General features: G+C 42.0%; 3 protein-coding genes across 4 annotated transcripts in view; 2 read left to right on the forward strand and 1 right to left on the reverse strand.

The window, feature by feature from the left end:
• Window positions 1–11683, forward strand: part of timm23a (translocase of inner mitochondrial membrane 23 homolog a (yeast)) — an 18169-nt gene extending 6486 nt beyond the window's left edge. For both annotated transcript variants that reach the window (XM_061907716.1, XM_061907714.1), the window contains exons 4-7: window positions 1706–1790; window positions 6039–6097; window positions 6169–6279; window positions 10717–11683. In XM_061907716.1, the coding sequence (XP_061763700.1) occupies window positions 1706–1790; window positions 6039–6097; window positions 6169–6279; window positions 10717–10838 (377 nt within the window). In that variant the 3' untranslated portion in view covers window positions 10839–11683. The remainder of the gene's footprint in view (window positions 1–1705; window positions 1791–6038; window positions 6098–6168; window positions 6280–10716) is intronic.
• Window positions 11180–19835, reverse strand: zgc:112285 (uncharacterized protein LOC561476 homolog). Its single transcript, XM_061907717.1, has 6 exons — window positions 19656–19835; window positions 19451–19560; window positions 16590–16684; window positions 16240–16520; window positions 16009–16172; window positions 11180–11381 (listed from the first exon to the last, which is right to left on the reverse strand). The coding sequence occupies exons 1-6, from the start codon at window positions 19774–19776 to the stop codon at window positions 11202–11204; spliced, it is 951 nt and encodes a 316-aa protein (XP_061763701.1). The 5' UTR covers window positions 19777–19835; the 3' UTR covers window positions 11180–11201.
• syt15 (synaptotagmin XV) overlaps window positions 19452–25000 on the forward strand; it is a 34113-nt gene continuing 28564 nt past the window's right edge. The window contains exon 1 of the mRNA XM_061907712.1: window positions 19452–19846. The gene's annotated coding sequence lies outside the window, so the exon portion shown is untranslated. The remainder of the gene's footprint in view (window positions 19847–25000) is intronic.

Consider the following 25000-nt stretch of genomic DNA (forward strand, 5'->3'; position numbering starts at 1 on the left):
TACCAAATAAAATAGCTTTGAGATGGGTAAGCACAACCAGAATCATGCCGTACATTAGGCGCACCGGGTTGTATGGCGCACTGTCGAGTTTTAAGGGGAGAAAAAGGGATTTTAAGTTCGCCTTATAGTCCGGAAAATACTGTAATCATTTTTGAACTCACTAAATCGTGTCGGATTATATTGTTGTAAAAAAAAATTGTAATTGTCCCTGAAACGTATCGGCTGCCACAATTTCAGAATCAAATGAATCGTTAGACCTCAAATGGACAAGCATTTCATGGGTCTAGACACAATTATACAATACATGTAGTAATAAATCAAAACTAAGTGGGCATTAGAAGCATACTACCTCTTATTTTGGGCTGTTTTAATCAAGTAAAATAAGTTCATTGCATTGTCGTCTTTCAACTATTCTTGCAACTATTTATTGTAACTAGGGATGCACCGATTAATCGGTAACCGAATATATTCGGCCGAATATGGCAAAAAAAGCCACATTCGGCCTTCGGTGGAATGAGTTAAAAACAAGGCCGAATAGTGGCGTGTGACGCAATTTTTTGACGCGGTGACGCAATCAACCAACGTGCAGTGACCCGGTGACGGTGGGATATGTTGTGTAACTGTATAAGTGTATGAGGTTACAAGCACACACTTATTGAGATTTAGTGGGGCCTCTGTTTACATTCTTAGCCTGTTGTGTAGGCTACCTGTATAAGTGTAAGAGGTTACAAGCACACACTTAATTGAGATTTACTTGAGCCTTCTGTTTACATTATTGGCATATCTACTGTGGCTAAGCAGACTTTTGCCAAAAGGACAATAATACATTTGTTGTGGGTTTATCCACTTTAATGCACTTTTTTTTTTGGAATGCATGTTTTGTTTGAAGACCTAATATAAATGAAAAACTTTGTGCTTTTTTTGAAAAGCAAAGGCTCCTGGAATATTTAAAAAAATGTCAATATTCAATACAAAAATACTTTACTTTAAAAACATCTCTAAATATTTATTCTAGGCTATTTATGCAATATTAAAAAAATTATGAAAAACTGCATTCATTATTCGGTATTTGGCCTTCCGCCAAGCGTTTGAATTTTATTCGGCTTCGGCCACAAATTTTCATTTCGGTGCATCCCTAATTGTAACCATTCCACTACATTTTCAAGTACCGTATTTTTCGTACTATAAGTAGCAGTTTTTTAAATAGTTTGGCCGGGGGTACTACTCAGACTCAGGAGCGACTTATGTGTGAAATTATTAACACATTACCGTAAAATATCACATAATATTATTTAGCTCATTCAAGTAAGAGACTAGACGTATAAGATTTCATGGGATTTATCGATGAGGAGTGACAGATTCTTTGGTAAACGTATAGCATGTTCTATATTTTATAGTTATTTGAATGACTCTTACCATAATATGATACGTTAACATATTACGTTAACAGGCACCTTCTCAGTTGGTTATTTATGCGTCATATAACGTACACTTATTCAGCCTGTTGTTCACTATTCTTTATTTATTTTAAATTGCCTTTCAAATGTCTATTCTTGGTGTTGGGTTTTATCAAATAAATTTCCCCAAAAAATGGCGACTTATACTCCAGTGCGACTTACATGTTTTTTCCCTTCTTTATTGTGCATTTTTGGCAGGTGCGCCTTATACGATAAATACGGTAACCATTTGGCTGTTCTTGTTACAGGAGCTACATTTGGCGCTTTGAATGGTTTCAGGATGGGCCTCAAGGAGACCAGAGACATGGCGTGGTCCAAACCACGTAACGTACAGTGAGTATGACGTACCAGTTAGGGCAGGCCTGGGCAAATTAAGACCCGGGGGCCGCATGCGGCCTGTTAAGTTTTTTAATCTGGCCCCTCTGGACATTCCCAAATAATTGTTTTAGATGTTTAAGATTTTTATGATGCGCACTCATGTTGTCTAATGACCGCAAGTCCCCAACTATACTAAGTTGGAATCTGCACTTTTGGATGATATACCAGTTACTATGGTAATCTAATTAGTTACTACAGTAATCTAATTAGTTACTAGGGTAATGTAATGAGTTACTATGGTCATCTACGTCACAGCAGCTCAGACGAGGCACCAAGCAGTGTGGGCGGAAGGCATTTCCACAAACAACGAAAGGAGATTTTCACAACAAAGTTCTACAGCTTAGTGATATATCAGACTGTTGGTGGGTTTATTTTATACCCTTCGCGTTCATATTTCACTTTTTGTTGCGTTTCACTTGATTGTAAAATATGTCGATCGAAAGAGGGTGTGGCTTTCATATTTTGTCACTATTCTGTGTTTTATCGTTCATAGAAAAAAATAAAATTTCATTACGTTTTTTTAAGGCGGTCTGTCATAACGTTTTTAGCATTCAATCAGACATTGTTAGGTTTTCTATTAGTGTTCCTAAAAATAAATAACCGGCCCCCAGACACATTTTTCTCTCGAAATGTAGCCCCCGAGTCAAAATAATTGCCCAGGCCTGAGTTAGGGTCTACCAGTGTGTCGGTATCGTTGCCGGTACCTAAATGTTTTTTGACATTTTTAAAAATCAAGGTAACCACAATAAAAGACATTTTAACGGAAAGTGGGACGGCGTGGCGCAGTGGAAGAGTGTCCGTGCGCAACCCGAGGGTCCCTGGTTCAATCCCCACCTAGTACCAACCTCGTTGTGTCCTGAGCAAGACACTTCACCCTTGCTCCTGATGGGTGCTGGTTAGCGCCTTGCATGGCAGCTCCCTCCATCAGTGTCTGAATGTGTGTGTGAATGGGTAAATGTGGAAGTAGTGTCAAAGTGCTTTGAGTACCTTGAAGGTAGAAAAGCGCTATACAAGTACAACCCATTTATCATTTATTTATTTAAAGTCTTATGGTATATTAAACATGCGATCAAATAATAATTTTGGCATCAAATAAGACATTAATTAACTTTTCTTTTAGTAGTAAACAAACAACCGGGTTGCCAAAGCTTCTAATTTGGCTGCTGACGTATGCAGTAAGATATTGTCTTTTCCGTATTATTTTGTCCAAATTTTGAGGGACAAACTGTAGAAAATAATGTACTGCTTACTTTCTGTTTTAACATATTCCATCTACACTTCTGTTAAAATGTAATAATCACTTATTCTTCTTTTGTTTGATACTTTAATAATTTTGGGTGATACCACAAATTTGGGTATCGACCCAATACCAAGTAGTTACAAGATCATTCATTGGTTATAATTAAAGTTCTTTTTTGTCCAGGGTCGTATATCATGAGCTTAGAAACAATAATAAAATGACAATAGCTTTTGTGATGTGACAGAAAGGACAAGATCACGGGGACAAGCGGCTGAAATGAGTTTCCTCCGCCGGGTGGCGGGTCTCTCCCTTAGAGATAGGGTGAGAAACTCTGTCATCCGGGAGGAACTCAAAGTAAAGCCACTGCTCCTCCACATTGAGAGGAGCCAGATGAGGTGGTTCGGGCATCTGCTCAGGATGCCACCCGAACGCCTCCCTAGGGAGGTGTTTAGGGCACGTCCAACCGGTAGGAGGCCATAGGGAAGACTCAGGACACGTTGGGAAGACTATGTCTCCTGGCTGGCCTAGGAACGCCTCGGAATCCCCCAGGAAGAGATGGACGAAAAAGGGAGGAAAGTCTGGGGTTCCTTGCTTAGGCTGCTGCCCCTGCAACCCGACCTCGGATAAGCGGAAGAAGATTGATGGATCGATTTTGTGATAAAAACAATAGTATTGACTATATATGGCTATTATACTTGGTATCATTACAGTCGATATTTACATACCATACCAACTTTATTTATAAAGCCCTTTAAAAACAAGCACAGTTGAAGAACAAAGGGCTGTGCACCACAAAGAAATACAGGCAAAGGACAGACTAGAAAATATTTAATACATAGGTAAAATACACATTGAAAAAGCAGATACAAATTATCCTAAAACAAATTGTTAGATAAAAAGCAGTTAAAAAGTTAAAAAACATGTAAAGTCTCATGCTGGGTTAAAAGCCAGTGAATAAAAATGGGTTTTAAGAAGGGTCTTAAAAGTAGCCAAAGAAGGGACCTGTCTCACACAGAGAGGGGATCTTTCCAGAGTTTGGGACCCGCAACAGGGAAGGCTCTGTCCCCTCGAATCTTGCGCTTTAATTTGGGTACCTCCAGGATCAGCTGACCTGAGGGACCGGGGGGGTTGCCGCCCACATATGCGGTCCTCTCCAAGGTTTCCCATAGTCATCATTGTCACTGTCACCGACATCCCACTGGGGTGAGTTTTTCCTTGCCCTTATGTGGGCTCTGTACCGAGGATGTTATTGTGGTTTGTGCAGCCCTTTGAGACACTTGTGATTTAGGGCTATATAAATAAACATTGATTGATTGATTGATATAGAGATGAGAGGTAAAGTGGGGTAAGACCCCGCAAGGACTTAAAAACGAGTAAAAATAATTTTAAAATGTACTCTAAAAGACACAGGCAGCCAGTGGAGGGAGGCTAAAACAGGAGTAACGTGCTCTCTTTTTCTTGTGTCGGGCAGCTGCATTTTGGACCAGCTGCAGATGTGAGAGGGAGGATTGACTAATTCCAAAATACAAAAAGTTACAGTAATCCAACCCAGGTGTGATAAAGGCATGGATTACTGTCTCAAACTGTTGCCTAGAAAGAAGGTTTTTAATCTTGACGAGCTGACGTAAAGTAAAAAAAGCTGGCTTTCACCATTGTGCCAATCTGACGCTCCAATTTAAAATTTAAAAGCCCCGATTGGTGACAACGTGCAAAGTCATATATAGATCCACCCTTTTGTTTACATTCAGTAGCGGTAGCTTGCTATTAGCGGTTTGCTATGGTATCCTTCTCCGGTGTGTTGTGACGCATGTTTAGCTATTCTTTGTCCTGCAGGGATGATACCTGTAAGAAACATAGGTTGTCGCCATGGAGGAGAAGATTGACGCAAACCTTCGTGGACAGAATAATTTTTATTCTACACATTTTTGTAACATCGGAAATCATAAGTAAAACAGAGGCTTCTCGCAGGATGAGACAACTTCTGGAAATTACTGACCAAAGGTATGGATGTGTGTGTCCAAGTTTAAGGAAACGGCAGGCTGTGTTCTTCTAATGGATTTATTACAATCTTTGCAAGCTGGGTAATGTTTTCTGTGGTCTGGAACAACATGGCACAAAAACAACTATGAGAAATGCAGCCAATATTACATACAGATAATGTGTCAGTAGACATGCAAATATAAATTAAATACGCAAAAACATAAGTAAAGGAAATTGAATTAACTCAAGTATACCTAAAAACTAGGCATAATGAGGCAATATGTACCTACAGCTAGCCAAAATAGCATCAGTATGCCTGATAAGCACTCCAGCAAATCAATAAAATTAACAAAGCTCCCCTTTGTGCATTCACGCACAGCATAAAACGTTTGGTGTACAAAATAAGACAAAGAAGGAGTGGCTTTAAACACGTCTTTCTGTGGCAGCGTTGGAGAAAGTTGTACACATAAACAAACTACGATGAGTTTAAAGATCACTGAAATTAGAGGGACAAAACCAAATCTTCATGAGTGAAGCTTGTTTAATATAAAGAATGGGATTTCTAACAATCAGGAAAGTTTGTCATGGTTGTCCTACAGAAACCATATTAAAACATCCATCGATCCATCCATTTTCTACCTCTTGTCCCTTTTGGGGTCACGGGGGTGCTGGAGCCTATCTCAGCTGCATTCGGGCAGAAGGCGGGGAGTACACCCTGGACAAGTCGCCACCCCATCGCAAGGCCAACACAGATAGACAACATTCACACACTGGGGCCAAGTTAGTGTTGCCAATCAACCTAAAAGCGACAGTTAAGTCAGAGAAAATGCGGTAGTTTATAAATTAACTAATGTTTCTGTGCGGCCCGGTATCAAATGTGTCACGGACCGGTGGTTTGGAACCAGAGCGCTAAAGGAAAAGTGTAGCCAGTAGATGATGAATCTGTGACCGTGACTAAGTGTCTTTTGGTGTTGTCTTGTCAGGATAATCAACATGGTGACCAGACAAGGTGCTTCATGGGCCAACACTTTGGGATCTGTTGGTAAGCGACATCATCAGGATATTTGTGTTGCTTTTTGCTGAAATTAATATTCAAATGTGTCTGTATTCCAGCCCTGTTGTACAGCGCGTTTGGTGTGGTGATCGAGAAGGCCCGAGGAGCCGAGGATGACATCAACACAGTAGCCGCCGGCACGCTAACGGGGATTCTCTTCAAATCAGCCAGTAGGTGTCTTTTCACATAGTGATGGACAGTTAATCACATTTTATTCACAATTTCGATTTCGGCTTTATGAAAATATTACACCCAAAACAAACACTTGATGGGCTGTGCATTGTGCATGTGAATTCCTGAACTTGTTAAAGCAACATGGATGAGTGAGTGTATGAGTGAAAACAAGACCACTTCTACTACAAGTTTGAGAACTGTCTTTTTTTATTCCTTATTCATATCCACTTGTCAGTTTTTTATCATTACATGATGCCCTTATCTCTATTTTTACATTTTGATAAATGGAGGTAGGGCTGGGCGATATGGCCTTTTTTTAATATCTCAATATTTTTAGGCCATGTCACGATACACGATATATATCTCCATATTTTGCCTTAGCCTTGAATGAAGACTTGATGCATGTAATCACAGTAGTATGATGATTCTATGTGTCTACATTAAAACATTCTTCTTCATACTGCAATAATATATGCTCATTTTAAACTTTCATGCAGAGAGGGAAATCACAACTAAGTCAATTTAGCAAAACTGTATTCAACAGTTATTAAAGGGGAACATTATCACAATTTCAAAAGGGTTAAAAACAATAAAAATCAGTTCCCAGTGGCATGTTGTATTTTTTTGGAAGTTTTTTTCAAAATTTTACCGTTCTCCGAATATCCCGAAAAAAAAGTTTTAAAGTGCTTGATTTTCGCTATTGGCGATGCCATTATCCATTTCCCTGTGACGTCATACAGTGCTACCAATGTAAACAAACAATGGCGAATAGCACAGCAAGATATAGCGACATTAGCTCGGATTCAGACTCGGATTTCAGCGGTTTAAGCGATTTAACAGATTACGCATGTATTGAAACAGATGGTCGGAGTATGAAAGTATTGAAGAAGAAACTGAAGCTATTGAGCGAATAGCTATTGACGCTATTCATAGCCATAGCCTGGCCGAATAGCTGTGTTAGCATCGCCGGTAAAATGTGCGGACCAAACGATCAGGACTTTCGCATCTTGTGACACTGGAGCAACTTAAATCCGTCGATTGGTAAGTGTTTTTTTCGCATTAAATGTGGGTGGAAGGAAACGTAATATAGTTGCAAATGCATCTGCAGGTTATCCATACATCTCTGTGCCATGTCTGCTTTAGCACCGCTGGTAAATAGCATGTTAGCATCGATTAGCATAGCATGTTAGCATCGATTAGCTGGCAGTCAACATCAACAAAACTCACCTTTGTGATTTCTGTGACTTTATCGTTACAAATGCATCTGCAGGTTATCCATACATCTCTGTGCCATGTCTGCTTTAGCACCGCCGGTAAAATGTGGAGCCACTTTGGTACATTCAATGGGGGTCTGGCGGCAGACACTTTGGCGTCTTCGGGCCAGTGGTGCAACTTGAATCCCTCCCTGTTAGTGTTGTTACACCCTCAGACAACACACCGTCCAGGCATGATGTCTCCGAGGTTCCAAAAAATAGTCGAAAAAACAGAAAATAACAGAGCCGAGACCCAATGTTTACAATGTGTTGAAAATGAAAATGGCGGCTGTGTTACCTCGGCGACGTCACATTCTGACGTCATCTCCTCCTGACCGATAAAGAGAAAGGCGTTTAATTCGCCAAAATTCACCCATTTAGAGTTCGAAAAAACGGTTAAAAAAATATATGGTCTTTTTTCTGCACCATCAAGGTACATATTGACGCTTACATAGGTCTGGTGATAATGTTCCCCTTTAAGCAATGGCACAAATATGCATGTCATTCCGAAACAGAAAGTGCAAGATTGTCAGAGACATTTTAAAACAAGCTATGAGTGCACTTTTGTGCATGATGTCACTAAGATGACATATCAAAACAACACTAAATTAAAGTACACTTTTTGTACAGAACGCCACTACAATAGTTTAAAACAAATAAAGTGCACTTTTGTGCATGATGTCACACAGGATATTTCAATAACTCAAATAAAAATGAGCTGCATAATAGGAAATCAAATCGCTATGTGGTAGGTTCCTGCGGACATTATCTCCTTCTGTTGTTGACTATTTTTTTCATACGGTGTTGATATGGGAATGGTTGCCTCAGCATTTTGTTGGTGTGGCACCGCCCGGAGATGTTGACATGCGGAGTTTCAAGCACTCTTAATTCTCTAGCGCAGTGGTCCCCAAGCTTTTTGTATCCGCGGACCGGTCAACGCTTAATAATTTGTCCCGGGGGGGGGGGGGGGTCCTTTTTTCTTTTTTTTTCTTCTTTGTCGTAAAAAAGGGACATTTTTGTCATGAAAAGGGGAGGTTATTGTGGTTTTTGCACTAATTGTAAATGTATATTGTGTTTTTTATGTTGATTTAATAAAATGTTTTTATTTATTTATTTTTTTTTTTTTTATAAAACATTCTTCTGCTGCCCGGTACCAATCGGGCCACGGCCCGGTACCGATTGGTTGGGGACCACTGCTCTAGCGGGTGACTTTTCAAATGATGCTACATATTAACAGTAATCCTACTTTTTGTAGCAACGCTTTTGCCCCACACTTGACAATTTACGGTTGTCTGTTCGACGATGGACCCCCTGCTGTTTTTCTTGGGAATTAATTCTTCATTTGTTACCAGATTCGCACCTTCTTTCTCTCGTGTTACCACTCGCACGGCTTCGCCTTCATCACAGCTAACGTTACCCATGCTGCTACCTCTCTGATCGGGGAGGGCATGTGACGTATGTAAGAAGGTGCGCTTGTTTTTAGTCTGTGAGAAGGAGAGACAAGAAAGAGGGAGAGCCGCATGCCGTGTAATGTCCGCAGCTAAAAACAACTGCATGAGAACGTATACTCGAATATCACTATATAGTAATTTTATATATCGTACAAAGACAAACCCGCGATATATCGTGTACCGTATTTCCTTGAATTGCCGCCGGGGCGCTAATTAATTTAAAGCCTCTTCTCACTCCGGCGTTTACCAAAGGCATGCGGTAAAGGCGAGCATGCGCTAATTATTTTAAAACCTCTTCTCACTCCGGCGCTTACCAAAGGCATGCGGTAAATTTAGGCCTGCGCTTATAAATTTGAGTGTGATGTAAGGATACCATCATGAAAAGCACATTTAATTAAAAAAATGTTATTATGGTCTTAGCTTTACTTATAAATGATGTCCATGCACAGCTCCTTCTGATCAAAAGCATCGATAACTTGTTTATAGAAGTCTTCCTTATCTTTCTTCAGTTTTAAAAGTTTCTCTGTCTCGATGGAGATCTTCCTTTAGTACCTCCTGCTTCGATTGAAAGTCCAGTTTAGAAAACGGTTTTATTTTAGATATGTAATCCTCCATGTTAAAAGTGCAAGCAAGAAGAAAAAATAAACGATCGCTGCTCACTCTTGCTGCTTGTTGTCACTTCTTGTGAGTTAGTGAGTTATGTTTATATAGTGCTTTTCTCTAGTGACTCAAAGCGCTTTTACATAGTGAAACCCAATGTCTAAGTTACATTCAAACCAGTGTGGGTGGCACTGGGAGCAGGTGGGTAAAGTGTCTTGCCCAAAGACACAACGGCAGTGACTAGGATGGCGGAAGCGGGAATCGAACCTGCAACCCTTAAGTTGCTGACACGGCCGCTCCACCAACCGAGCTATACCGCCTCGCTACAGGTTTATTTTTGTATCAGTACTCTAATTATTCTCTCCTTGTAACCAAACATAGTTTTGTGGTGTTGCCTGGGGCAAAATGAAGCCACTGGAAGCAAAATATATTAAGTAGAGATTTACTTAAAGTGATTTATTTGTCTATGAAACACTGAGTAGTCGCAAGAAGCATCACTAGCGCCCTCTACCACCAGGAGACGGGAGTCATTTAATGACTCATATTTGACACACGCAGCTATGGTATATTAATAAAATATAGCTGCTTACTGTTCTTTTTAGCATATTCAATAGCTTGGACCTTAAATCCTACTGAATTGCTCTTAATCTTCCCTTTATGTGATTTCAAATTATTGAAATCGGCCTCCTCCATTTTGAAAATGATGACAGGTGAAGTGTCACTCGTGACGTGACGAGTTTGACCCGGCAGGAAAATCTAGGCATATGCTACTTATTTTGCAAAACGAGTTTGACCCGGCGGAAATTCTAGACATGCGCTAATAAAAATAATATTTCGCGAAACAAGTTTGACACGGCGTTAATCCTGAGCCGGCGGTAATGCTAAGCATGCGCTAATTATTTTGCGAAACGAGTTTGACCCGGCAGTAATTCTAGGCAGGCGCATACTATATACCCCGGTGGCAATTCAAAGAAATACAGTATATCGATATATCGCCCAGCCCTACTTGTGATTATTATTTTTGTCATAATCCTCCAGCCTTAGTTTCATGTCAAATTTTTTTTCAGAAGTGTGCGGACGTACAGTATACAATGAGATCCAGAACCAAATCTTTATTTAATGTTTGTAGGTGGTCTGAGGGGAGTTGCCCGCGGGGGTCTGGCCGGTTTGGCCTTGTCTAGTGCCTACGCCATCTACAACAACTGGGAACACCTGACCGGAACGTCGTCGTCAACCTCCAGGATATACTGAGAACCCCCATGGCGCCCCTTTTCCACCTCCTCCTCCGACATTAGGGCCAAAGTATCCCCAGCAAAGACCACTCAGACCCCGTCAACACTTTCCAGGGCGGGATGCTCGGCCTGCATGGTTCCACACTTGATTGGCAGCACGTGGCTCAAGGAGCTCCAGGCAAGCTGCAAGTGGACCTTGGTAACATTGAACTCTGCCTTACAGTCAGTGCTACTGTGATATTTATGAATAATGAGTGGTTATTGATGGTCATTATTAGTCTCCATAATACATTATGGTAAATTCTTCCCCACCATTAAAAAAAAAAAAAAACAGCAGTCATCTATTTTTAAAAATACACTTTATTGTAAAAGCAGAGCCTGCTCAGTGCAGGAAGAAGTCTCGGATGCGCGTCCCCTCGATCCAGTGGATGTATGTGGAGGTTCTGGTGAAGACGCTGGGCTTGTTCTCCACCGTGCACCCGATGGGGCCGAAACTCACCACGCCGTGCACCTCCCAGCGGTCCCGGCCCAGCTGGCAGAGCAGAGGTCCACCAGAGTCGCCCTGGACAAGAAGGAAGGTTGGATGGATGGTTCTTCCATTTCCACACTTCTCTCTATAGCACGGGGGCCCAAATACTTTGCCTCAGAGGCCAAAAGGGAAAATGGGCCAATGTTCCGCGGGCCAAACGGTTTGTACCATGCGACAGCACCACGAGTGAGGTATTTGTCATTTATAATTAATTTTTAGGCAGTAGCAACTGTCTCACAGTGGGTGTGCCTCAGTCACTTAGCATACAACTCTTTCCTTTTATGTACAAAACTTGCGAGGTTTGCATATAATTCGTAAATAAAAACAGACTACAATGATTTGCAAATCCTTTTCAACTTCAATTCAATTGAATAGACTGCAAAGACAAGATATTTAATGTTCCAACTGAGAAACTTCATTCTTTTTTTCTTTTTTTTTGCAAATAATCATTAACTTAAAATTTAATGGCAACAACACATTGCAAAAAAGTTGGCCCCGGGCCATTTTTACCACTGTGTTACATGGCCTTTCCTTTTAACAACACTCTGTAAATGTTTGGGAACTGAGGAGACACATTTTTGAAGCTTTTCAAGTGGAATGCTTTCCCATTCTTGCTTGATATACAGCTTAAGTTGTTCAATAGTCCGGGGTCTCCCTTGTGGTATTTTAGGCTTCATATCGCTCCACACATTTTTTATAGGAGACAGGTCTGGACTACAGGCTGGCCAGTCTAGTACCCGCACTCTTTTACTATGAAGCCATGCTGTTGTAATACGTGGCTTGGCATCGTCTTGTTGAAATAAGCAGGGGCGTCCATGATAACGTTGCTTGGATGGCAACATATGTTGCTCTAAAACAGTGGTTCTTAACCTTGTTGGAGGTACCGACCCCCACCAGTTTCATATGCGCCTTTGCCGAACCCGTCTTTAGTAAAGAATGTTTTTTTTTTTTTTAATTCAACACAAAGTTGTGTTTTTTTACTGGTGCACAAAATGAACCGTGCATCACTGAACCCTTCTTTAGTAAAAAATATTTTTTTCCTTTTTTAATTTAACACAAAGTTGTGTTTTTTTTTCTGGTGCACAAAATGAACCGTGCATGAACATCACCTTGTTCAAAGAACAACACAAACACAGTGCATGAATTCACAACAAATTACACGCCTGCAAATCAGATGGAAAATTAGAGGGAAAATTGTTTGGGGGTGTCCATGATACGCCGATAGGGAAAAGTTTTGACCTCAGCAGCGGAGGCTCCGCCAAACCCCTGAGGCCGACTCACCAATCCCCTAGGGTTCGATCGAACCCAGGTAAAGAACTGCTCCAAAACCTGTATGTACCTTTCCACATGAATGGTGCCTTCACAGGTGTGTAAGTTACCCATGCCTTGGGCACAAATACACCCCCATACCACCACAGATGCTGGATTTTTAACTTTGTGCCTATCACAATCCGGATAGTTCTTTTCCTCTGTTCTGGAGGACACGACGTCCATTTTCCAAAATCAATTTGGAATGTGGACTCGTCAGACCACAGAACAGTTTTCCACTTTGAATCAGTCCATCTTGGATAAGCTTGGGTCCAGCGAAGCTGGCGGCGTTTCTGGGTGTTGTTGATAAATGTCTTTTGCTTTGCATAGTAGAGTTTTAACTTGCACTTGACGGGGGGCGGGGGGTATTAGGATGACAGGGGATGCAAAACATTAACAGTGCAATACGTTTTCATAACATGGTCACTACTGCCTACTTTGTCTTGTTATATTCTTATTTTACTGTTATATTGTTATTCCCATTGTTTTTATTCTTTTTGTAATATTTCTCTATTTTGTTTCCTTTTAAACCCCCATTATTTACTTTTTACTTTTTTCTTTAAATTGATCTCAACTCTGTACACTGCTGCTGGAATTTTAATTTTCCTGAAGGAACTCTCCTGAAGGAATCAATAAAGTACTATCCATCTATTACGGACTGTAGATAATAATAATAATAGATTAGATTTATATCGCGCTTTTTTATTGTTAAATACTCAAAGCGCTCACAGAGAAGTGCGAACCCATTATTCATTCACACCTGGAATGAAAATGGTGAAATCTCTAAATTCCTTGCAATAGCTTGTTGAGAAATGTTGTTCTTAAACTGTTGGTACAATTTGCTCACGCATTTGTCGACAAAGTGGCGACGCTCGCCCCATACTTCTTTGTGAATGACTGACTTATATTCAATTGAATGGACCGCAAAGAAAATCTATTTAATGTTCACACTGAGAAACTTATTTTTTGTTTTGGCAAATAATCATTAACTTTGAATTCATAGGCAGCAAAAAGTTGGCACAAGGGCATTTTTACCACTGTGTTACATGGCCTTTCCTTTGAACAACAATCAGTAAACGTTTGGGAACACTGGTGGAGTTTCTGGGTGTTGTTGATAAATAGCTTTGGCTTTGCATAGTAGAGTTTTAACTCGCACTTAGAGATGTTGCCACCAATTGTAGTTACTGACAGTGGTTTTCTGAAGTGTTCCTGATCCAATGTGGTGATATCCTTAACACACCGATGTTGCTTTTTGATGCAGTAACGTCTGAGAGATCAAAGGTTTGTAATATCATCGCTTACGTGCAGTGATTTCTCCAGACTCTCCGAACCTTTTGAAGATATTACAAACCGCAGATGGTGAAATCCCTAAATTCCTTGCAATAGCTTGTTGAGAAATGTTGTTCTTAAACTGTTGGGACAATTTGCTCACGCATTTTTTGACAAAGTGGCGTCACGCGCCACGTCCTTGTCTGTGAATGACGGACTTATATTCAATTGAATAGACTGCAAAGAAAACATATTTAATGTTCACACTGAGAAGCTTTTTTTTTTTTTTGGCAAATATTCATTAACTTAGAATTTATTGGCAGCAAAAAGTTTGCACAGAGACATTTTTACCACTGTGTTACATGGCCTTTCCTTTAAACAACAATCAGTAAACGTTTGGGAACATTGGCGGCGTTTCTGGGTGGTGTTGATAAATAGGTTTGGCTTTGCATAGTAAATAAATAAATAAATGGGTTGTACTTGTATAGCGCTTTTCTACCTTCAAGGTACTCAAAGCGCTTTGACACTACTTCCACATTTACCCATTCACACACACATTCACACACTGATGGAGGGAGCTGCCATGCAAGGCGCCAACCAGCACCCATCAGGAGCAAGGGTGAAGTGTCCTGTTCAGGACACAACGGACGTGACGAGGTTGGTTTTAGGTGGGATTTGAACCAGTGACCCTCGGGTTGCGCACGGCCACTCTCTCACTGCGCCACGCCGTCCCTAGTAGAGTTTTAACTCGCACTTAGAGATGTTGCCACCAATTGTAGTTACTGACAGTGTTTTCTGAAGTGTTCCTGATCCAATGTAGTGATATCCTTAACACACCGATGTTGCTTTTTGATGCAGTAACGTCTGAGAGATCAAAGGTCCGTAATATTGCTGACATGCAGTGATTTCTCCAGATTCTCTCAACCGTTTGATGATATTACGGACCGTAGATGGTGAAATCCCTAAATTCCTTGCAATAGCTTGTTGAGAAATGTTGTTCTTAAACTGTTGGGACAATTTGCTCACGCGTTTTTTGACAAAGTGGCGACACTCGCCCCGTCCTTGTCTGTGAATGACGGACTTATATTCAATTGAATAGACTGCAAAGAAAACATATTTAATGTTCACACTGAGATGCTTATTTTTTGTTTTGGCAAATAATCATTAACTTAGAATTTATTGGCAGCAAAAAGTTGGCACAGGGGCATTTTTACCACTGTGTTACATGGCATTTCCTTTAAACAACAATCAGTAAACGTTTGGGAACATTGGCGGCGCTTCTGGGTGTTGTTGATAAATGGCTTTGGCTTTGCATAGTAGAGTTTTAATTCGCACTTACAGATATAGCGACGGACTAGTTACTGACAGTGGTTTTCTGAAGTGTTCCTGATCCAATGTGGTGATATCCTTAACACAATGATGTCGCTTTTTGATGCAATGACGTCTGAGCGATCAAAGGTTTGTAATATCATTGGTGACGTGCAGTGATTTCTCCATATTCTCTGAACCTTTTGATGATAATACGGACCGTAGATGTTGAAATCCCTAAATTCCTTGCAATAGCTGGTCGAAAAATATTGTTCTTAAACTCTTCGACAATTTGCCCACGCTTTTGTTCACAAAGTGGTGACCCTCGCCCCCATCCTTGTTTGTGAACGACTGAGCATTTCACGGAAGCTGCTTTTATACCCAATCCTGGCACCCACCTGTTCCCAATTAGCCTGTCCACCTGTGGGATGTTCCAAATAAGTGTTTGATTAGCATTCCTCAACTTTCTGAGTCTTTTTTGCCTCTTGTGCCAGCTTTTTTGAAACATGTTGCATGCATTAAATTTCAAATGAGCTAATATTTGCAAAAACTTAGTTTTCCAGTTCGATTGTTAAATATCTTGTCTCTGCAGTCTATTCAATTGACTATAAAGGATTTGCAAATCATTGTGTTCTGTTTGTATTTACCATTTACACAACGTGACAACTTCACCGGTTTTGGGGTTTCTCCATCTTTTGGCGGTCCAAACCAAATGCCACCAGCCCCAGTTTGGGCACCCCTGCTCTGCAACAAGGATGCCCTACGGCCGGCGTACCTGACAAGCAGCAGGCGGATCCTCCGTATCCCTGAAGCCGGCGCAGATCATGGAGTCTCGGACGCGGTCGCCCCAGAACTTCTTCTGTCGACAGGTTTTGAAGTCAATGACGGGAAGCCGGGCTTGATTGAGGGCTTCGGACAGGGACACGTTCTCCTTCCCTCCTGGAACGTTTCAATGGGAATCGCGTCAAGTTTCGACATCAGTCAAACGTAGTCTGGTAGTCCTCACCCCGGGTGTCGCCCCAGCCCGTCACCCAGCAGTAGTGCCCCGGCTTCAGGTTGGTCCGCTTGCGCGGCAGGCAGGCGTAGCGGATGACGTTGGACGGGAGGATGTCGGCGCCGGCCTTCACCAGAGCGATGTCGTAGTCCAGCTCGCTGTGGGCCGGGTAGCGGAAGTTCTCGTGCCGGTAGATCCTCCTCACCGGGAAAACCCTCTCCACCAACTCGGAGCGCTTCAGACGATGCTTCCCCAGGACGATCCTCCACGAGCTGGCGTCCTCGGCCTTGCCTCTGGAAGCAATAAAAAAACGCTGCGTTGAAAGAACCACGGAAGTTCCCCCTCCACGTTGTACGTCTTACTTTTGGAAGCAGTGAGCAGCAGTTAGGATCCAGTTCTTGTGGATCAGAGTTCCTCCGCAGACGTGGATGTAGTGTTTGCTGCCTCTTGGCCGAACCTGACGGAACCACAGAGAGAGAACCATCACACACTCGACTCACTCGGGTGACTATTCCATTTAGAATCGATTTGAACTGATTCTCGCCATGTACAAACCCCTTTTCCATATGAGTTGGGAAATTGTGTTAGATGTAAATATAAACAGAATACAATGATTTGCAAATCATTTTCAACCCATATTCAGTTGAATATGCTACAAAGACAACATATTTGATGTTTGAACTGATAAACATTATTTTTCCACAAATAATCATTATCTTTAGAATTTGATGCCAGCAACACGTGAGAAAGAAGTTAGGAAAGGTGGCAATACATTGATAAAGTTGAGGAATGCTCATCAAACACTTATTTGGAACATCCCACAGGTGTGCAGGCTATTTGGGAACAGGTGGGTGCCATGATTGGGTATAAAAACAGCTTCCCAAAAAATGCTTAGTCTTTCACAAGAAAGGATGGGGCGAGGTACACCCCTTTGTCCACAACTGCGTGAGCAAATAGTCAAACAGTTTAAGAACAACCTTTCTCAAAGTGCCATTGCAAGAAATTTAGGGATTTCAACATCTACAGTCCATAATATCATCAAAAGGTTCAGAGAATCTGGAGAAATCACTCCCAACATTGAATGACCGTGACCTTCGATCCCTCAGACGGCACTGTATCAAAAACCGACATCAATCTCTAAAGGATATCACCACATGGGCTCAGGGACACTTCAGAAAATGGGTAAATGGGTTGTACTTGTATAGCGCTTTTCTACCTTCAAGGTACTCAAAGCGCTTTGACACTATTTCCACATTCACCCATTCACACACACATTCACACACTGACGGTGGGAGCTGCCATGTAAGGCACTCACCAGCACCCATCAGGAGCAAGGGTGAAGTGTCTTGCCCAAGGACACAACGGACGTCACTAGGATGGTAGAAGGTGGGGATTGAACCAGTAACCCTCAGATTACTGGCACAGCCACTCTACTAACTTTGCCACGCCGTCCCTAAATACCACTGTCACTAAATACAGTTTGTCGTTACATCTGTAAGTGCAAGTTAAAGCTCTACTATGCAAAGCAAAAGCCATTTATCAACAACATCCAGAAACGCCGCCGGCTTCTCTGGGCCCGAGATCTTCTAAGACAGACTGATGCAAAGTGGAAAAGTGTTCTGTGGTCTGACGAGTCCACATTTCAAATTGTTTTTGGAAATATTTGACATCGTGTCATCCGGACCAAAGGGGAAGCGAACCATCCAGACTGTTATCGACGCAAAGTTTAAAAGCCAGCATCTGTGATGGTATGGAGGTGCATTAGCATGGGTAACTTACACATCTGTGAAGGCACCATTAATGCTGAAAGGTACATACAGGTTTTGGAACAACATATGCTGCCATATGTTGGGGCGGCATAGCTTGGTTGGTAGAGTGGCCGTGCCAGCAACTTGAGTGTTGCAAGTTCGATTCCCGCTTCCGCCATCCTAGTCACTGCCGTTGTGTCCTTGGGCAAGACACTTTACCCACCTGCTCCCAGTGCCACCCACACTGGTTTAAATGTAACTTAGATATTGGGTTTCACTATGTAAAGCGCTTTGAGTCACTAGAGAAAAAGTGCTATATAAATATAATTCATTTCATTTCGTCTTTTTCATGGATGCCCCTGCTTATTTCAGCAAGACAATGCCATGCCACATTCAGCACGTGTTACAGCAGCGTGCAACAGCGTACTTTCCTGGCCCGCCTGCAGTCCAGACCTGTCTCCCGTCGAAAATGTGTGGCGCATTATGAAGCGTAAAATACGACAGCGGAGACCCCGGACTGTTGAACGACTGAAGCTCTACATAATCAATCAATGTTTATTTATATAGCCCCAAATCACAAATGTCTCAAAGGACTGCACAAATCATTATGACTACAACATCCTCGGAAGAACCCACAAAAGGGCAAGGAAAACTCACACCCAGTGGGAAGGGAGAATTCACATCCAGTGGGACGCCAGTGACAATGCTGACTATGAGAAACCTTGGAGAGGACCTCAGATGTGGGCAACCCCCCGCCCCCCTCTAGGGGACCGAAAGCAATGGATGTCGAGCGGGTCTAACATGATACTGTGAAAGTTCAATCCATAGTGGCTCCAACACAGCCGCGAGAGTTCAGTTCAAGCGGATCCAAGACAGCAGCGAGAGTCCCGTCCACAGGAAACAATCTCAAGCGGAGGCGGATCAGCAGCGTAGAGATGTCCCCAACCGATACAGGCGAGCGGTCCATCCTGGGTCTCGACTCTGGACAGCCAGTACTTCATCCATGGTCATCGGACCGGACCCCCTCCACAAGGGAGGGGGGGACATAGGAGAAAGAAAAGAATCGGCAGATCATCTGGTCTAAAAAGGAGGTCTATTTAAAGGCTAAAGTATACAAATGAGTTTTAAGGTGAGACTTAAAACAAGAATGGGAAATAATTCCACTTTCAAAGCTTCAACAATTACTTTCCTCAGTTCCCAAACGTTTATTGAGTGTTGTTAAGAGAAAAGGTGATGTAACTCAGTGGTGAACATGCCCTTTCCCAACTACTGCAGCCATGAAATTCTAAGTTGATTATTTTTTGCAAAAAAAAAAAAAGTTTATGAGTTTGAACATCAAATATCTTGTCTTTGTAGCGCATTCAATTGAATATGGGTTGAAAAGGATTTGCAAATCATTGTATTCCGTTTATATTTACATCCAACACAATTTCCCAACTCATATGGAAACGGGGTTTGTACATTAGTATGCACACCTGCAGGGAGACCTGCCAGGGCCATGAGTGCGGTCTGGCCTCGTTGCCCGACACGATCCTCTCGACCATGTTGGGCTTGAAGTAGGCCGTCCCGCAGTCTTTGGGCCAGTCTAAGAATTAAAAAAACACCGTTTAGACCGGAACCATGTTTTTTTTTTTTTTTTTTTTCTAGGTATAATAAGTGTGTTGGTGTGTGCGCGCTCACCCAGGTGCAACACCTTGTGCTGAGGCTGCCTACCGGGCGTCGGCGTGTACCCGGCCCGACTCAGCGGCGGCAGCAGCAACAGCAAACAGGCGACGTGAAGCGGGGCGTCCGTCATGGTCATCTACACCATCGCCCGGCCTGTGTACAACCCTGACATTTATAGCGGGAAGCAAGCGGACGTCCATTGACAGGTACACATGTGCTACACACACACACACACACACACACACGCACACACACGCACAATGAGCAGTGTGACAACAAGGCGCTGGATTTTTCTCCTGCAGCGACAACTTTCCACAAAAAGGCCTTTTCACACACAAACACACGCGTATCGGAGTACACAAGCATCATGCCATATGACGTCGGGACTTCTTTGCAAGAGGAGCTGAAAGCAGCAGCCTGTTAAAAAGTCATTCAATGGATGTTGGGCAATGTAAGGCCTTAAATTTGGTCAAAAAGCATTAAATCTAATGTCCAATCCCATCCACTTTATTTGTATAGCACAGGTAAACAACAGAAATGCTTCCAAAGTGCTTTTTGATTGATTGATTGATTGATTGAAACTTTTATTAGTAGAATGCATAGTTCAGGGCTTCACGGTGGCAGAGGGGTTAGTGCGTCTGCCTCACAAAACAAAGTTCCTGCAGTCCTGGGTTCAAATCCAGGCTCGGGATCTTTCTGTGTGGAGTTTGCATGTTCTCCCCGTGAATGCGTGGGTTCCCTCCGGGTACTCCGGCTTCCTCCCACTTCCAAAGACATGCACCTGGGGATAGGTTGATTGGCAACACTAAATGGGCCCTAGTGTGCTAATGTTGTCTGTCTATCTGTGTTGGCCCTGCGATGAGTTGGCGACTTGTCCAGGGTGTACCCTGCCTTCCACCCGATTGTAGCTGAGATAGGCGCCAGCGCCCCCCGTGACCCCAAAAGGGAATAAGCGGTAGGAAATGGATGGATGGATGCATATTCCGTACAATTGACCACTAAATGGTGAAGTGAAGTGAATTATATTTATATAGCGCTTTTCTCTAGTGACTCAAAGCGCTTTACATAGTGATACCCAATATCTAAGTTACATTTAAACCAGTGTGGGTGGCACTGGGAGCAGGTGGGTAAAGTGTCTTGCCCAAGGACACAACGGCAGTGACTGGGATGGCGGAAGCGGGGATCGAACCCGCAACCCTTAAGTTGCCGGCACGGCCACTCTACCAACCGAGCTATACCGCCCGGTAACACCCAAATATGTTTTTCAACTTGTTTAAGTCAGGGTCCACGTTAATCAATTCATGGTGCTGCACAAATATATTAAAACAATACTCAAATATTATCCTGAGGTCCGCCAATGACTGAATAAAAGTGAAGTGAATTATATTTATATAGCGCTTTTCTCTAGTGACTCAAAGCGCTTTACATAGTGATACCCAATATCTAAGTTACATTTAAACCAGTGTGGGTGGCACTGGGAGCAGGTGGGTAAAGTGTCTTGCCCAAGGACACAACGGCAGCGACTAGGATGGCGGAAGCGGGGATCGAACCCGCAACCCTCAAGTTGCTGGCACGGCCACTCTACCAACCGAGCTATACCGCCCCAAAAAATATATAAATCCATCCATCCATCTTCTTCCGCTTATCCGAGGTCGGGTCGCGGGGGCAGCAGCCTAAGCAAGGAAACCCAGACTTTCCTCTCCCCAGCCACTTCATAACCAGGTCTTCAGTAGAAGCATTTAAGTCTCACCTTAAAACTCATCTGTATACTCAAGCCTTTAAATAGACCTCCTTTTTAGACCAGTTGATCTGCCGCTTCTTTTCTTTCTCCTATGTCCCCCCCTCCCTTGTGGAGGGGGTCCGGTCCGATGACCATGGATGAAGTACTGGCTGTCCAGAGTCGAGACCCAGGATGGACCGCTCGTCGGGACCCAGGATGGACCGCTCGCCTGTATCGGTTGGGGACATCTCTATGCTGCTGATCCGCTTGAGATGGTTTCCTGTGGACGGGACTCTCGCTGCTGTCTTGGAGCCACTATGGATTGAACTTTCACAGTATCATGTTAGACCCGCTCGACATCCATTGCTTTCGGTCCCCTGGGGGGGGGGGTTGCCCACATCTGAGGTCCTCTCCAAGGTTTCTCATAGTCAGCATTGTCACTGGCGTCCCACTGGATGTGAATTCTCCCTGCCCACTGGGTGTGAGTTTTCCTTGCCCTTTTGTGGGTTCTTCCGAGGATGTTGTAGTCGTAATGATTTGTGCAGTCCTTTGAGACATTTGTGATTTGGGGCTATATAAATAAACATTGATTGATTGATTGATTCCCGGGGGATCCCGAGGCGTTCCCAGGCTAACCAGGAGACAAAGTCTTCCCAACGTGTCCTGGGTCTTCCCCGTGGCCTCAGTACCGGTCGGACGTGCCTTAAACACCTCCCTAGGGAGGCGTTCGGGTGGCATCCTGACCAGAGGCCCGAACCACCTCATCTGGCTCCTCTCGATGTGGAGGAGCAGCGGCTTTACTTCGAGCTCCGGGATGACAGAGCTTCTCACCCTATCTCTAAGGGAGAGACCCTCATTTCGGTCGCTCGCACCCGTGATCTTGTCATTTTGGTCATAACCCAAAGCTCATGACCATAGGTGAGGATGGGAACGTAGATCGACCGGTAAATTGAGAGCTTTGCCTTCCGGCTCAGCTCCTTCTTCACCACAACGGATCGATACAGTTTCCGCATTACTGAAGACGCCACACTGATCCGCCTGTCGATCTCGCGATCCACTCTTCCCTCACTCATGAACAAGTCTCCGAGGTACTTGAACTCCTCCACTTGGGGCAGGGTCTCCTCCCCAACCCGGATATGTCACTCCTCCCTTTTCTAGGCGAGAACCATGGACTCAATCTTGGAGGTGCTGATTCTTATCCCAGTCAATTCACACTCGGCTGAGAACCGATCCAGTGAGAGCCGCCAATGTTTTTCTTGTAAAGTGTATGGAAGCTGGATGAATGAGATGCCAAAAAACAACCACTTTCATGTGGTATTGTACAGAAAGGACAACTTTTTTTCTCCTCCATTTGAAAATGTGGGCGTTATCATCATTACTGTCTGATTCCAATCAATGCAAGTCATCAGAATCAGGTAATACACCAACTTATATTCTTGTCTTTGTGAAAGAAAGACATCTATATGTGTTACACATGCTTGTATTATCATTAAACACATTTAACTTGTTTACAAAAATGTCTCTTTCATAAATAAATAAATATAAATGATATATATAAATGAGGTAGATCCCCTCGAGTTGGTCAATTGAAAAGTAGCTCGCCTGCAGAAAAAGTGTGGGCACCCCTGCCCTAAACAAATTGACCAACATCGGCGGCAAGAACATGCCGTGACCGCCCTTGACTTTTTACTTGTTAATGGACGAGGGATGTAACAGTAAAATGTATAATGATAATTCCCGATAAAATTCCCAGACGGTTAGTAATACATCTAATTTTTTAATCACTGAAAAACCATCATTTATTAACGCATTTTAGGCAACACACACTAGCGTCACTTGGCTTGATAATGGCGGACTAACTACACAGACTTTGCTCGGGAGATTTCCCTTCGGAGTGTGTGCGAGTCCTAACAAAGACTATAACAACGGGACCCATTACCTCCAGCTTGGCACTCAACCTCAAGGGTTGGAATTGGGGGTTAAATCACCAAAAATGATTCCCGGGCGCTGCCCACTGCTCCCCTCACCTCCCAGGGGGTGAACAAGGGGATGGGTCAAATGCAGAGGACAAATATCACCACACCTAGTGTGTGTGTGACAATCATTGGTACTTTTTTATGAAGTCTTTAGTTTGTTTACTCCTTTATTTAACTGCAAACTGTATCAGTGTTCAAATAACATCAAGACTGGCTAAATGTTTTGTCGTCTCTTCGAATTGAAAGCAGGCTGTGAAGATTGTGTATTCGATGTGAGAGGCCAAACTGTTGTGCTGAACCAAGAGAACAACAAAGATTGTTTATTAGAATGAATTGTCATTAGTCAGCCTGCTTTGTGTTTTATTTTGTTATCAAAAAGTAAACACAAGGTTGTTTTTGTATTACTTGTGTTTTTTCACGTCACAACAGCATTACTTTTAATAACCGTTCATGTGACACAGCATTTTGTTAGTTTTATTGTGTATAGTTAATTAATTCCTATACAACATATTTCTGCTCAAACTCCTAATGGATCCGTCCCAATACAGCATCTATATATGTACATATAAATGTAATATAACTTGAAAACATAAATGAATTATTTAAAAAAAAAAAAAAACCTTCCTCTATCAAAATGTAAAAAAGAGATAAAGGCATCATTTAATGACGAAAAGCTGACTAGTTTATATTAATAATTAAAAAAAAAAAAAAATAAATTAAAAAAAAAATATATATACATAGGACTTGTCCAGGGTGTACCCCGCCTTCCACCCGATTGTAGCTGAGATAGGCACCAGCGCCCCCGCGACCCCAAAGGGAATAAGCGGTAGAAAATGGATGGATATATATATATATATATGTGTGTGTATATATGTATATATGTATATATGTATATAGATATACTCTACATATATATATATGTATATATATATATATATACATACAAATATAGATATGTATATCCATAAATATATGTATATATGTGTATATATATATATATATATATATATACATGTATATATAGATATGTATATCCATAAATATATATATATATGTGTGTATATATATATATATATATATATATTCACACACATTTATATATAGATTTATGTATGTATATAGATATACTGTACATACATATTTATATATACATACATATATAGACATATATATGTATATCATAAATATATATAATTCTATATATTTACACATACATATATGTATATACATATACATACACACGGATATATGTGTGTGTATGTATATATGTAATTATGTATATATATATATATGTGTGTGTATATGTATATGTGCGTGTGTTTGTATATATGTATATATATATATACATATATAATTCTATATATTTATGTATATTCATATAAACATACATATATGTCTATATCAATCAATCAATCAATCAATGTTTACTTATATAGCCCTAAATCACTAGTGTCTCAAAGGGCTGCACAAACCACTACAACATCCTCGGTAGGCCCACATAGGGGCAAGGAAAACTCACACCCAGTGGGACATCGGTGACAATGATGACTATGAGAACATGATACTGTGATACTGATGATACTGATGACTATGAGAACATATGAGAACATGATACTGTGAAAGATCAATCCATAATGGATCCAACACAGTCGCGAGAGTCCAGT

Source organism: Nerophis ophidion, linkage group LG08 (genome assembly GCF_033978795.1).
Source record: "Nerophis ophidion isolate RoL-2023_Sa linkage group LG08, RoL_Noph_v1.0, whole genome shotgun sequence".
NCBI classification, from domain to species: domain Eukaryota; kingdom Metazoa; phylum Chordata; class Actinopteri; order Syngnathiformes; family Syngnathidae; genus Nerophis; species Nerophis ophidion.

Excerpts from the sequence above, each read along its gene's own strand:
- zgc:112285 (XM_061907717.1), bottom strand. The coding sequence starts at position 19,776 with ATGACCATGACGGACGCCCCGCTTCACGTCGCCTGTTTGCTGTTGCTG. Across the intron at positions 16,685-19,450 it reads CCTGGCAGGTCTCCCTGCAG|GTTCGGCCAAGAGGCAGCAA; the intron begins GTGTGCATACTA and ends TGGTTCCGTCAG. Across the intron at positions 16,173-16,239 it reads GGGCTGGGGCGACACCCGGG|GAGGGAAGGAGAACGTGTCC; the intron begins GTGAGGACTACC and ends GAAACGTTCCAG.